Consider the following 15,235-nt stretch of genomic DNA (forward strand, 5'->3'; position numbering starts at 1 on the left):
GTTTCTTTATTCAATTTTTTTGGACGATCTATCCAGTGGTGAGAGAGGTGTGTTAAAATCGCCTAGTATTATTGTGTTGTGGTCTATTTGATTTCTGGAATTGAGAAGGATTTGTTTGACGTACATGGGTGAGCCAATGTTCAGGGCATAGATATTTATGATTGTTATGTCTTGCTGATTTATGCTTCCCTTAAGCATTATGTAATGTCCTTCTTTGTCCCTTCTGACTAGTTTTGGCTTGAAGTCCACGTTATCTGAAATGAGAATGGATACTCCAGGTTTTTTGCTGTGTCATGTGCATGGTATGTTTTTTCCCTTCCTTTCACCTTTAGTCTATGGGTATCTCTTTCTATGAGATGAGTCTCTTGCAGGCAGCAAATTGTTGGATTTTTCTTTTTAATCCAATCTTCCAGTCTATGTCTTTTGATTAATGAGTTCAGGCCGTTAACATTCAGGGTTATTATTGTGATATGATTTGTATTCCCAGTCATTTGTCTCATTTTTGTTTTTTGATAAGATTTGATTTCCCCTTTATTTGGCTATTCCTTTAGGCTAGTTCCTCCCATTGCTGATTTGCATCGTTGTTTTTCATCCTTTCCTCATGGAATATTTTGCTGAGAATGTTCTGTAATGCCGGCTTTCTTTTTGTAAATTCCTTTAGCTTTTGTTTATCATGGAAAGATCTTATTTCATCGTCAAATCTGAAAGTAAGTTTTGCTGTGTATAAGATTCTTGGTTGGCATCCATTTTCTTTCAGGGCTTGGTAAATGTTGTTCCAGGCCCTTCTAGCTTTTAGGGTCTGGATTGAAAAATCTGCTGATATTCTTATTGGTTTTCCCCTGAATGTAATTTGATTCTTTTCTCTCGCGGCCTTTAAAATTCTGTCTTTATTTTGTATGTTAAGTATTTTCATAATAATGTGTCTTGGTGTGGGTCTGTTGTAATTTTATATCTTTGGAGTCCTATAAGCCTCTTGTACTTGGTTTTCCATTTCATTCTTCAGATTTGGGAAATTTTCTGATATTATTTCATTGAATAGATTGTTCATTCCTTTATTTTGTTTCTCGAAGCCTTCCTCAATCCCAATAATTCTTAAATTTGGCCTTTTCATGATATTCCATAATTCTTGTAGATTCTGTTCATGATTTCCTACCATCTTTTCTATTTGGTCAACTTTCTTTTCAGGATTAAATATTTTGTCTTCCATATCTGAGGTTCTGTCTTCCAGGTGTTCTATCCTATTGGTTATGCCTTCTATGGATTTTTTAACTTGGTTTATTTTTTCCTTCATTTCAAGGATTTCTGTTTGGTTTTATTTTTCAGTATCTCTAACTCTTTATTTAAATGATCTCTTGCTCCCCGTATTTGCTCTTTTAACTATTGATTGGTGCGATCATTTAATGCCTGCATTTGCTCTTTCATCTCCTCGTTTGCTTCCCTGATTGTTTTAATTATGTATGTTCTGAACTCCCTTTCTGACATTTCTTCTGCTGTGCTGTAATTGAGTTTTATTGATATAGTATCTAGGTTTGTTTGGGACATTTTCTTCCCTTGTTTTCTCATATTGGTCAGATGTCAGTGGAACTTGTGATATTTCAGAATTCTTCTATTGGCTTATAGTGTTCCTGTAGATTTCCAGTGTATCACCTTCCTGCCTTCAGTAGCCTGAAATCTTGGAGTAACTTGATAATGGAGTGCTTCCAAGGAAAGCTGCCCCTAGTCCTCTACTGGTTCCAGGACTTGTGGCTGGCTCTGTGTGGAAAGGCTCTCACTGGGGGGGTCTGCTCCGAGAAGCTAGCCTGGAAAGGCACTTCCCACCAGAGGGGGCTGGGCTGCGGGCTGCTTGGGGAAGTCCCTGGCTGCCCTGTCCTGGTCCCTGAAGCAACCTGTTGGCAGGAATTCGTCGCCCTGGTTCAGGGACTTCAAGCTTGGTTCTGTGCAGGAAGGCTCTCACTGGAGGACCTGCTATGAGTTGCTGGAGAATCTGGCCCTGTGGGAGGAGCCCACCGCCGGAGTGCGCATGGCTGCCTGGGGAGGACTCTTGCTGCTCTGCCTTACTCTAATAAGCCACCCGAATCTGGGGCCTTCTTGAATCCTGGGTTCTGGAGCGACTGGAGATGCAGTAACCCTCTAGTCCACCATCTTGGATCACCCCGCTTCTTTATTTTAAAATTTATTTTTATTGTAAACAATTGATATACATGTTGTTTCTGTTGGTACATGGAGTAACAGCATACCGTTTATGTAATCATACATTTACATAGGGTAATGATGTTTGATTCATTCTGTTATTTTTTCCTCCCCCCACCCTCTTTTCCCTCTATATAGTCCCTCCTTCCTCCATCCTTGCCCCCCTCCTACCCCCCTTTATGTGTCATCATCCGCTTATCAGTGACATCATTTGTCCTTTGGTTTCTTGAGATTGGCTTATCTCACTTAGCATGATATTCTTCAATTTCATCCATTTGCCTGCAAATGCCATAATTTTATTATTCTTTATAGCTGAGTAATATTCCATTGTATATATATACCACAGTTTCTTTATCTATTCATCAATTGAAGGGCATCTAGGTTGGTTCCACAGTCTGGCTATTGTGAATTGAGCAGCTATGAACAGTGATGTGGCTGTATCTCTGTAGTATGCTGATTTTAAGTCCTTTGGGTATATGCCGAGGAGTGGGATAGCTGGGTCAAATGGTGGTTCCATTTCAAGGTTTCTGAGGAAACTCCACACTGCTTTCCAGAGTGGCTGCACTAATTTGCAACCCCACCAGCAATGTATGAGTGTACCTTTATCCCCACATCCTAGCCAACACCTATTGTTGCTTGTATTCTTGATAATCACCATTCTACTTGGGGTGAGATGGAATCTTAGTGTAGTTTTGATTTGCATTTCTCTTATTACTAAAGATGGTGAACATTTTTTCATATGTTTGTTGATTGCTCGTACATCTTCTTCTGTGAAGCATCTGTTCATATCCTAAGCCCATTTGTTGATTGGGTTATTTGTATTCATGGTGTAGAGTTTTTTTAGTTCTTTATGTATTCTGGAAATTAGTGCTCTATCTGAAGTATGATTGGCAAAGATTTTCTCCCACTCTGTAGGCTCTCTCATCGCATTGCTGATAGTTTCCTTTGCTGAGAGAAAGCTATTTAGTTTGTATCTGTCCCAGTTATTGATTCTTGCTTTTATTTCTTGTGGTATGGGAGTCCTGTTAAGGAAGTCTGATCTCAAGCCAACAAGTTGAAGATTTGGACCTACTTTTTCTTCTATAAGATGCAAGGTCTCTGGTCTGATTTCAAGGTCCTTGATCCATTGTGAGTTGAATTTTGTGCAGGGTGAAGGATAGAGGTTTAGTTTCATTCTGTTGCATATGGATTTCCAGTTTTCCCAGCACCATTTGTTGAAGAGGCTATCTTTTCTCCATTGCATATACTTGGCACCTTTGTCTAGTATGAGAAAATTGTATTTATTTTGGTTTGTGTCTGTGTCCTATATTCTGTACCATTGATCTACCTGTCTATTTTGGTGCCAATACCATGCCATTTTTGTTACTATTGCTTTGTAGTATAGTTGAAGTACTGGTATTATGAAACCCCCTGCTTCATTCTTCCTGCTAAGGAATGCTTTACCTATTCTGGGTTTCTTATTCTTCCAGATGAATTTCACAATTGCTTGCTCTATATCTGAAAGGTACATCATTGGGATTTTAATTGGAATTGCATTGAATCTGAATAGCATTTTTGGCAGTATGACCATTTTGACAATATTTATTCTGCCTATTGAAGAACATGGGCGACCTTTCCATCTTCTAAGGTCTTCCTCAGTTTATTTCTTCAATGTTTTGAAGTTTTCATTGTAGAGATCTTTTAACTCTTTGGTTAGATTGATTCCCAAGTATTTTATTTTTTTTGAGGCCATTGCAAATTGAGTTGTTTTCCTCATTTCCCTTTCAGCTGTTTCGTTGCTTGCGTATAAAAATGCTTTAGATTTCTTTCCTTGCTTCTTGAGAAGATCCATAATAGAAGCTCATGTTGACACTGGGGTTTGTTTGAACTCCTGTCATGGTTCTTTGAACGTGGGAGCTGGACCCCTTTCAGATGTCATCTTTGGTTAGGTTCTGTAACTAGGTTCACACTCTTCTCTATTAAAGACTTGAAGCTTTAGCAGAGCTATGTGGGGGCAGAAATCAGTTAGCTTGTCTCTTGCTGAAGCTGACAAAGGTAGAGAAGCAGCCCAATTACTCTGCTTGTGTCCACCGATTGCTGCAGAGGGTGGGTGATTTGGACCAAATACATTTCTGTGTAGCACTAGCGAGGTTCTTTTACTGCTGTCTCCATGTCCTGTGACTTCTTCAAGTGATGACTCTTGGAAATACTATTGATGTATCTAAAAGTTTTGGACTCATGGACGTTTTCATATTGCAGTTGGAGAATCTTTTTTAATATCTTCCTTCAATGACCTGCTTATGGAAAAAGTCTGTTGATTCTTTTCCTGCTGGAGCTCACGGAGCTCAGAGAATAAAGCTCTGGGTTGCCCTATTCTGTACGTCCCAGGAAAGGCTAGACTCAGGACAGAGAAGATGTGCTGTGCTAGAGCTGTTTCTTGGGCAGGGCTTCCTCTTCCATGTGGCCTCCTCCCAATTTATCACGAGTGAAAACCTAGTGAGTGTGATGCTCAGCTATTCAGGGGTTACCACCACGTGACTTATAACCTACTGGTGCTCTTTGTGGTTATTCAGAAGTAATGATCTATTTCCATAATTTTAGAGTGAGGATAATTGTTAGGGTTACTTATGTAACTAGTTGTGTTCTTATAGTCCAATTTGAAAGAGGGGCCCATAGAAAGATTGGGCTATTTCTTATGAGAGGTGGTCATAGTAAGGAAGAAGAAGCAGGGAGAGTGAGGACAGGATAAAAACATCGTGGCAGAAAATGCAGACTGGAGATCAGGGTCTCTGGACAGCACAGAAAATATCTCCCAGAAAGAGGAATGCTTGATGTATTCATCTATCTAAATTGACCTCCATAACATCTCAAGTTGAATCTGTGCATAGGCTGTGAGTCTCTGGTGGCTTCTGAGAAACTGGGTTTGAGAGGTATGTGGTATGTTTTGAGTGGAACGTGGTCAATTTGAGTTAAAATTTACATTAAACTGTTCAAATTACCTGCAGGTGAAAATAAAAGCTCACCAAAAGCATCTTCTACAATAATCTTTTTTCTCTAATGTTCTTTACTGATTGCATGACATTATGAAAGTATGGAACCTCACTAAAACTGTTAGGTTAGTTTTCTAACCTATTAGTAAGGCATTGATAAAAATATGCCCCAGAGGGTTGTAGGATATGGTTGTAGGTGCATATAATAAATGAAGTATGAAGAGACTGTCCTCAAATCATATTCAGGGTATAATAGTTCCATGAGGGCACTGGGTGGAAAGGAAGTTATTCTGTATACATTGGATAAAGATTTTTACCAAATACATCTACTTTGAAGAGTCACTATGCTTGTGATATTATTGAACATTTCACAAATTGCCTTTTTTTAAGGCAATACAACATTTGCTATATTAAATATGAATTCTCCCATTTCTTATTTGCTTCACATGGAGTATGTCTAGAAACACATACTTAAAAATTTGGAGACCATGAATACAAGTGGTTTGTCTTAATTTAATCAACTGATGAATACTCAGAAATAGTGCACATTATTGAACTAAATGAAGTAGGCTGCAGTGCTACAATCTGCATATAAGGAAGGTAAGTGTTTATTTGGTTTAAAAAAACCAGTCAATTTAAAAAAACAAACTTCAGATTTTGGTAGCAGTTGAGGGGAGTGTGTAGAGACAAGAAATCATGTACCAAGTAAAAGAGCTTTTTATTTATATCCTTATAAAGAGTTCATGTCTTAAAATATATTAGACAACTTGGAAGTTAAAATTTTGTTATTATAATATTTTTTTTAATTTATAAGTTCAAAACAACAAAAGTTACTAATTTGGATTTCGTTACATTAAGTGGCAACAATTTGAATTATGAGGTAAAAGTTTTCCTGCTAGTCTGAGATATGCAAAATCAAGTTAATTATTGTTTCACAGTTGATTACAGCAAAAACACACCTTTATAAACAGCCTACACACACCTTTATAAATAGTCAGCTTAACTAAACACCACCCATTTTTTCATCTCCTTTCCTCTTTGTCTCAGAAAGATAAATGACTATAGAATGAATGAAACTTAGGAATCTAAAGTGAATTCAAGGTTAAAAATAATCAGGAAGGAATCAGCATCTTACACTGAAAATATTTTGGATGTGGTTGTAAATCAGGCATTTTTCTAATGCAAGCAATTTGTTCAGGAAATTATTCACATTTTATTCACTTTCTTTCAGTGAAATACAAAGAAAAACAAAAAAGAACCTGCCCCAAGAGAGTTGGGTTAGTCAGATTTTTGTCACTGTGACAAAATACCTAGGAGGAAAGATTTATTTTGACTCCTAGTTATAGAGGTTTCAGTGCTTGGTCACTGGGCCCCATTGCTTCGAACTTCTGATGAAGCAGACTGTCATGGTGGGCAGCATGTGGTGGAGGAGAGGTGCTTAGCTCATGGCAGCCAGGAAGAAAGAGAGAAAGGAAGGGACTGGGGATAAGATATACTATTCCGGGGCATGGCCCCAGTGATCCATTTCCTTTAAGCAAGCCTTACCTCCTATAGCTTCCACCACTTCCCAATAGTCCATTCAATTATGAACCCATCAATGCATTAGTTCATTGATGAGTTCAGAACCATCATGATCCAATCATTTCCCAAATACCCATCTCTGAATTGAACTTTGCTACCCTGGGGATTACACCTTGAATGCATCAGCCTTTAGGGGCTATTTAGATTGAGACCATAGGAACATCTCCTCTTTTTGGAAGTCCTCAGAAAGCATTTCTGTCAAAGTCCAGACAGCCTCAAATTCTTTCTTCTTTCTTAAAAGAAGACCTACAACTATAGTTGTACCTTGCTTTCTAATGCAAGTAAGTTTCTGCCAGCTGTAAGTACAGGTCTGGAAATTGCATCTTATTTACTGACTGTCTTTCATTATATTTTAGAGAGTTAATGAAAGGATTGATGACCAGGGTTAAAATAAAAAATATTGTCAAACTAAGAATTGTGATTACATACACTTTAAAGAAGAAAAGATTTTTAGAGAAGATTATTATAATCCTTAAATATGTCTCAAAGCAAAAATACTGAACTAGAATCTGGTCTTGCACCTGTTATGACACTAATTTATAGCAAGGAGAGTGAAATCCTGATGTGTGCCCAGAACTTTACATTTAGTGCATCTATTTTGGATAAAAAATAGCTACTAAATTTCCAATTGTATTGTGGGTCCTGAGTGACCTCCCATTTATCATCTAGCTAAAGCTATTAGTTTGTTTTGTTTTAAAATCCTTACAGTAAAAACATGTATTCTTTGGAGGTGGATGACAAGATCATGCCAGTGTGGCTGGACTTTTTTCATACAGAAATCCTTCCTCTAATTTGGTAACCAGTGAAGAGCAATACATGTAGGATTAGTTTTGAAGCAAGTCTAGGACCTAGATTACATTTTTACGTGCTCACCCATTTCTGAAATACAAAGTGTATTCATGCTGCCTTTTAGAAAGTGAGTTATATATGAAATTTCTAAGACAATTTTATTTCTTAAATAAGGCTAACCCATTAGAGTAAATAGTAATATTTAAGATACAGGGGGCTTTATTAGCAGTTACCTAACCAAAATAATTTAATTCTCCAATGTTCTCACCTACATCGGATTAGGTAGGTAGTGATGGAACGTAGATAGCCACGATGTTTGATTTATGTTTTATGAACAGGATTTCAGTCCCAAAGACTCTCCTTAGGGCATCCTTCATCTCCTTGTTCCTCAAGCTATATATTAGAGGATTACACAGAGGTGTTATCACAGAATAAAATAAGGTGATGATTTTTTGCATTTTTACCGTGTGCCCTGATTCAGGTCCAACATACATCATCAAGATAGAACCATAAAAAAGGGTGACAACTGCCAAATGAGAAGCACAAGTGGAGAAAGCCTTGCGTTTGCCTGCCACTGCGGGCATCCTCACCACAGCTAGAATCACCAGAGCATAGGAACAAAGGATAAAGAGCAAAGTGCCAATCATGAAGAAAGCATTGAAAGCAGAGTAAACGGACTGGGTGGTGGTGTCCTCCGCACAGGACAGCATCATCAGTGGGACAGGATCACACACAAAATGGTTGATGATATTTGGACCACAGTAGGGTAACCGGGAAATGAGAACAACCGGAGTTATAAAGAGGATGCACCCACATGACCATCCAAAGACGACGAGGCCAGTGCACAGCTGCCGGGTCATGATGCGTGGGTAATGCAGAGGACGGCAGATGGCCAGATACCTGTCAAAGGCCATGATGCAAAGGAAGAAGCCCTCATCACAACCAAAGGAGAAGAAGAAGTAGAACTGTGCGAAACAACTCACAAAAGAGATGGACTTGCTTGTGGAGAGGAAGTTGGCCAGCATGTTAGGCACGGTGGAGGTGACATAGCATATTTCCAGGAGAGAGAAATTCCCCAGGAGGATGTACATGGGAGTGTGAAGGCGCCGGTCTGCCCTCACAGCACAGGCGATGGCTGCGTTGCCTGTCAGGGTCAGAGTGTAGGTTACCAAGAAGAGCCCAAAGTAGAGGAGCTGCATTTGTGGGCTGGAGGGAAAGCCCATGAGGATAAAGTAGCTAACAGAGAGCTTGTGTTCTTGGTTGGACACATTCATTGGTGCAGAAGTCATGGAGGTGACAGAGGTTATTGCTGTTTAATGTCCAATGTTGTTTTTTCCTGGAAACATCAAATTTCTTTATTGTTGTTATTATTTTCCTTGCCATGTTACATTATAATTAAACATAATGATAGGATCATTATGCCATATTCATATATGCATGTAATATAATTTGATTAATCTCATTCCCCAGTACCTTCCCCTGACCTCTTGTTCTACTAATCTCCTTTCTATTATTATTACTTTTATTTATTATAATTATGTATATATGTAGAATTTATTGTGGTATTAACTTTTAAATATTTTGATGAAATAATAAACAATGAATTTCCTGTTAAAACCAATAAGAGTAATTTCCACAACCTTTTCCTCAAGAGTATGATTTTATTTTGTAAATTGCAAATAATAATACAAATCAAAAACATACTGGAGCAAACCAAACAAAGCCAAAAGAAGGTGGTATAATCTTTGTAATTGATAAGTTGCTTCATCTCTATTTCTGTGTTTTGTTATATGTTTACCACGTAGAGCACAGTGCATACAAATCAGTGCATGTGAAATTCGTTCTAAAGTATGAAATAAAGATGATTTATTAAAATTGGCCATATTGATAATGGTACTAAGTGAAGTGCTACTCACATTAAAATATTTCCAAAGGTCCTGAGTCATGTCGATGCAATGAATGAAGCTGGCATATTCCTCTTCTTGCCTTCTTGTGGTATTGTAAAATAATTAAAAGGACTTTTCTGGTTCCACAACATATGGTTTTTATATGATATTCATTGCACGTTTTGGTGTTTAAGAAGTGTTTTTCTCTCTATCAAGACTGCCGGTTTCAGCTACACAGTAGAGAGGAAGAGTCCTACACTTTTGTGCCTGAGGTTCTCCTGTTGAAAATTTTGATTCAGTCCCATGTGAGTGTGAAAATGAAATATGCTACTTGGAGCAAACGACCTTTGGAAGAGAAATTTCTGTGAGGGATTATAATATGTAATGTGGACAATTTTGCTGCAAAAGTGCTAACCTGTAATCCCAGTGATTTGGGAGGCCAAGACAGGATGATTGTAAGTTCAAGGCCAGACTAGCCAATTTAGCAAGGACCCTAACCCTCCAAAAAAGAAAAACCTTGTTGCTCAGTGGTAAGGCACTGTTGGTTCTATCCCTAGTGCCAAAACAAAGCAAAACAAAACACCATGGAAGTTGTTTATTTGTGTCTGTGTTTGTGTGTGTCTGTGTGTAGTTTCCATGTAATTTTCTTAATAGCTGATTTCTGTACTTGCTCATTTGCTTCCTTTTTGCATAAAACCACATTTTAAAAAATACTCATTGTAGGTGTTCTCTGTTGAAACAACCTTGAAATGTGATTTTTGCTTCGCTCACCTGTACCACCCCCTCACAGTCTGTTGTTACTAAAATGAAGTTTAACTTTTACATATCTTTTTTGCTTAGGATCCTGCTGTTGGTTATCACATTTTGTGTCTAAAGTGGAAAGACTTCTGTTGGTACAGTCTGTCCTTTGTATCTGTGGGTTCCACAACTGTGTTTTCAACAAAATGCAGACTGAAAAAAATAGCATTTGTACTAAACAGAGATGTTTTTCCTTTTCATTGTTCCTCAAACAACACAGTCTAACAACTGTTTGCAAAATATTTACATGGTATTACATATTATAAATCATCTAGAGATGGTTAAAAGCATATGTGAGGAAGTGTGTAGGCTATATACAAACACTACAATACTTTCTGTAAGGGGCTTGGATATCTGGTGATTTTTGTATCCATGGGGCATTCTGGAATCAACCCCACGGATATTGAGGAGCACCGATATCTCATTGCCTGTGCAGAATGTGTGAAGTGTGTATGCAACCTGATGGCTCAGTTTATTTGTTTGATCTATCAATCACACCATGACAGGTGGAGAAGTATGGGAATATGGCAGATACTGTAATTTCTCTAACTACAAGGGTTGTTTGCATTTTTTTTGTTTGTTTGTTTTAAGGGATATGCAGTCTCTATTGATTGGTTGTGATCATATAGTTAGATTAAAACAAAATGCTTACTTATGTTTTTTATCCTGAATGACTATGATTTTTCTCAGGGGAGGCTGTTGTACAGTATTGGAGGAAGAATGAAAGCCATTTTTTTTCTTTTGAGACAGCAAGATGAATCTTACCCATTTCCAATCAATTATTAAAAGTGAAAAACTTAGTGCCTTCAAGTTGAAACCTTTAAATTTCACTTGTACACATATATTGTGATTACATGCATAGGCAGAGAGAAGGCAGTGATGTTAGTGTAAGACAGTGAATAAGTTTCAAAGACATCCTTACATGGGGGATGCTTACACATGATTCATGTTGCAGTCTTTTATTGAAGCAGATATTCACTTAGCTGCCCTGTAAGTCTTAGCAATTGTCAATCTCTTCACAACTCATTTGACTGAATGTTTAAAACTTATTTTGTTTTAGTCCTTTATATTATGCCCCCAGGATGCTACTCTACTTTAATTATTTATTTCACTGACATTGAAACCCGAACCTCATATATTATATTAAAGACAATACTTACCCTGCTTGAATCTTATGTTGTAGTATTTCTCAGGGATACTAAATTACAATCCCAGGAAGGTCATATAGTGCACCAATACAAAAGCACACAGATGAAACATGGGTTTGTCTTCAAAGAAAGATTGTTTCACATGAAACCAAAGCAAATTAAACTAAGTGAAACTGACAGCAACATGATGGCTGCTCAGATATTAGAGTAGAATCAGAGAGTTCCCTGTTTCCTCCATAGAACAAGCAACAAAATTAATATGATATTGATACTAAATCTACCTCTAAAAATTTATCAGTTACACATTTTCACACAAAACCCCCAGGTCTCTTTGTAAACAATACTCAATAATATTTTAAAAAGATAAGGAAAGTAGATAAATATGTTCCCAACATTGAAACAAAAAAATTAATATTTTTAAGTTTTCACTTCTGAATTTTGTTTGAATCAAATATTTACATATTTAGAGCAAAAAGAAAGCACTTTCCAGTAAATCGACTTATGCATAACACTCGACACTTGTTGTGATATGGTATGGCAAATTTTAACTCACTTGCTGGTATGTGCTGAGAAGAAAGTTCTTCTAGGGGATTAAAATGGTGCCCCTGAGGGTGAAAGAGTGTGAGGGGCTTCTGAGAATTGGACCATGCAGTTTGTAACCTGCCATGAGTTCTGGAGGGTAAATTTGAAAAGTTTTTTATTTCTTTTGCTTCAATACTCATGTTTATGGTCAAGATAAAAGTCCAGATGAAGGTAACTTTTTCTATTTATTTACTTACATCATGGCCTTTTGAGATTTAAGGACCCTCCCCTGATATTATTAAAGTACATCTTTGGCACATAAGATAGTTTTGTAATTTTATTCATTTACAGTGAAATCCTAAGACCAGCCATTCCCTGAGGAAAACAGCACTTGCAGAAATAGGTTCTTACCCCCTCTTGGCTTTAAATACCAGATATTGCAAAAGGTTCCTGGGGAATAATTAAACAGAAATAAAACTTGTAAGACTACAATAAGAAGATCTACCATCTGAGCTACCTTCTCTTTTGAAGGACAATATATACTTTGCCCTCCATTAAGAGATCTCAAATTTGTTGTTCAGGGACGTGTCAGTTGCATCATGTTCATCATTGGAAAGGTAGCATTTCAGGTGCTAAGACAGCTTCTGTGCTGTTTAACCAACTTGTATGGAGTGATTAACAGATAGTGTGACCTCAGTGGGGGAAACAAAAGAGAGAAAAATCCTGCTTACATTGAGAGTTCAGTTCAGTTCAGTTCAATTCAATTCAATGTGGATGTGGATGTGGATGTGGATGTGTGTGTGTGTGTGTGTGTGTGTGTGTGTGTGTAAACAGAAAAATGAACAAAATTATTAAGGAATAAGTAAATTATATATATATAATATATATATATATATATATATATCACTTTAGAAAAATGAAAGGTGGAGTGGGTTGGGCATTGCAGTAGGGATGTTGGTCTTGGAATTTTAAACAGAGTTTGAACCAGAGTTGGAAAGGCGGAGGAATAGACCCATGAGGACAGGGAGAGCACATTTCAGGCAGGAGGAACAGTGGCTGCTGGAGACTAGATGGGGGCATATGCCTGACTTAGCAGAGAAAAGCAGGGAGACCGTGTACTGCAGCAACATGAACCAGGGACATGCCCCTTTCTGATGCCAGGCTTCCTACCTCCTTTTTACAGCATCTATATTTCACTGTAGTTTTAACTCACATTTTTGTTTTCTACAAGATTTCAAGATTTCAACATAATTGATTCTCCCATAGAACCTGTTAGAATTTAACCAACATTTGCAAAGCATTCTCTGGATTGGCTTTAGTTTTTCTGATTATAGCCATTGCCATTCTGCAGCCTTATAGTTCTGTTATATTCTAAACAGCAGATGGTTTCAGTACACACTGAATGCCAAAGCAAATAAATAAATAAATAAATAAAAGAAACATCTAAGTTGAGCATAAAATCTCTTATTTTTTTTTTGTTCCTGGAATGGACATGTTTTTAAGTTACCTGATATTAACGTTGGGAAGCAGCATAGTGGAGATTGAAAGGACGACTCATCCGATAACCTTAGTCATGACTGTTTTTTCTGGTACTGTCTTGCATGTTTCCATCACGCAAGCCTGTTACTTCCATAAGCTGCCTTTTCACTCTCGACTTGCTCTTCTTTTGTGCAGAAGCTTTCTGTTGTGATGGAGTGTTACTTGTTTATATTTGTTCCTTTTTTGCATTGACTTTGGTATCATGTTCATAAAATTATCACCAACCAAGGTCATGAAGAAATCTCATATTTTTTTCTAGGTCTTTGACATTCTTAAGTCTTTTTCTTTTTAAATTCTTTACTTGTCAATGAACCTTTATTTTATTTGTTTATATGTGGTGCCAAGAGTTGAACCCAGTGCCTCACACTTGCCAGGCCAGCACTCTATAACGTAGCCACAACCCCAGCCCTGTTCTTAAGTCTTATACTTAAGTCTTTAATCTGTTTTGAGAAGATTTTTGGGTGTATTGTAAAATAAACGTTCAATATTTTTCTTTTACATGTGGATATTGTCTTCTTCATATTATTTGTTAAAGAATCAAGCCTTTCTACATTGCATTGAGCCCTCTTTTGAAGATCAGATCACTGATCTTCATACTATTCCTATACATGTTATTGTACATGTGTATAGTACAATTTATACATATGTATAAATTTATTTATGCATAAATTTATTTATGGTTTCTCTATTCTGTTATATTGGTCTAGATACCTATTTTATCAACTTTATTCTTATTTCTCAACAGTGTTGTGGCTTTTGTAGTTTCATACGAGTTTTAGGATTTATTTCCTCTTTATATGTAAAAAGTCTGTGTTAATTAGGTTTTCATTGCTGTGACAAATAACCTGACAAACAGCTTAAAAGTAAGTAAGATTTATTTTGGCTCATGGTATCAGATGCTCATGCTTACAGGAGTTTTAGTTCATGGTCAACTGAGTCCAAGACAGAAACATCTTGGCTGAAGTGCGTGGTGGATCAAAGCTCTTTACCTCATGGTATCTGGGAAGCAAAGAGAAAATGAGAGAGGAAGGGGCAGGGATGCCTCCAGTGACCTGCTTCCTCTAACTGTACCATACCTCCTGTGGTTTCTACTGCCTCCCAATAATGGCATCAAATACAAGTCTCTGAATGAGTTAACCCACCCATGAGGTCAGAACCCTGATGATCCAATCACTTCCTCAAAGCCCTACCTTGCATCACTGCTGCATTGAAAACCAAGCCTTCAACACACGGCCTTGATGGGACATTGCAGATCTAAACCATAAAAAAGCCATTAAAATATTGATAGGGATTCAGTGAATGTGTGGATTACTTTTAGTTTTATGGATATTTTAACAATTTTTAAGTTTTTCCATCCATGAATATGGGATATTCGTTTCTTAAGTTCTTAAGTTCTAACAAAATGTGTTGTAGTTTTCAGTGCACAAGTCTTTTGCATCCTCGGTTAAATTCACTTCTGAGTATTTTATCCTCTTAGATGTTGCCATGGAGTCCTGCCTCACCTTGAGCCCAGAGCAATGGAACCAGTCATCCATGAACTGAGACCTCTGAAACTGTGAGCCCCAAATAAACTTTTCCTCCTCTAACACTGTTCTTGTCAGGTCTTTTTGGTCACAGCACTGAAAAAGTTGAATAAAGCAGGGAGGGAGGTTTTCAATTAAAAATTTAATCTCCTTAGTCATTTTTGCTCTTCTTTTATTCAATTTCTTATTGAACGAGTTTTGGTAGGGTGTGTTTTCCTAGGAATTTATTACTTCTTTGTTTTCCATTTTTTGTTCAATGATTACTTATAGTAGATGCATAGTACTTCTAT

The 15,235-nt window shown here is 37.3% G+C and overlaps 2 protein-coding genes across 2 annotated transcripts in view; both read right to left on the minus strand.

Moving 5' to 3' along the window:
• The window catches only part of LOC306655301 (olfactory receptor 11H6-like), a gene marked incomplete at both ends in the record, with an annotated part of 170,976 nt that overhangs the window by 88,215 nt on the left and 67,526 nt on the right, over nt 1-15,235 (minus strand). The gene's annotated exons all lie outside the window — the stretch shown is intronic.
• LOC306653657 (olfactory receptor 11H6-like) overlaps nt 7,808-15,235 on the minus strand; it is a gene marked incomplete at its 3' end in the record, with an annotated part of 32,274 nt that continues 24,846 nt past the window's right edge. The window contains exon 2 of the mRNA XM_079126662.1: nt 7,808-8,865. Within this exon, the coding sequence (XP_078982788.1) occupies nt 7,808-8,818 (1,011 nt within the window). The 5' untranslated portion in view covers nt 8,819-8,865. The remainder of the gene's footprint in view (nt 8,866-15,235) is intronic.

The sequence above is a fragment of the Sciurus vulgaris genome (genome assembly GCF_902686455.1).
Source record: "Sciurus vulgaris genome assembly, chromosome: 2".
Lineage (NCBI taxonomy): Eukaryota > Metazoa > Chordata > Mammalia > Rodentia > Sciuridae > Sciurus > Sciurus vulgaris.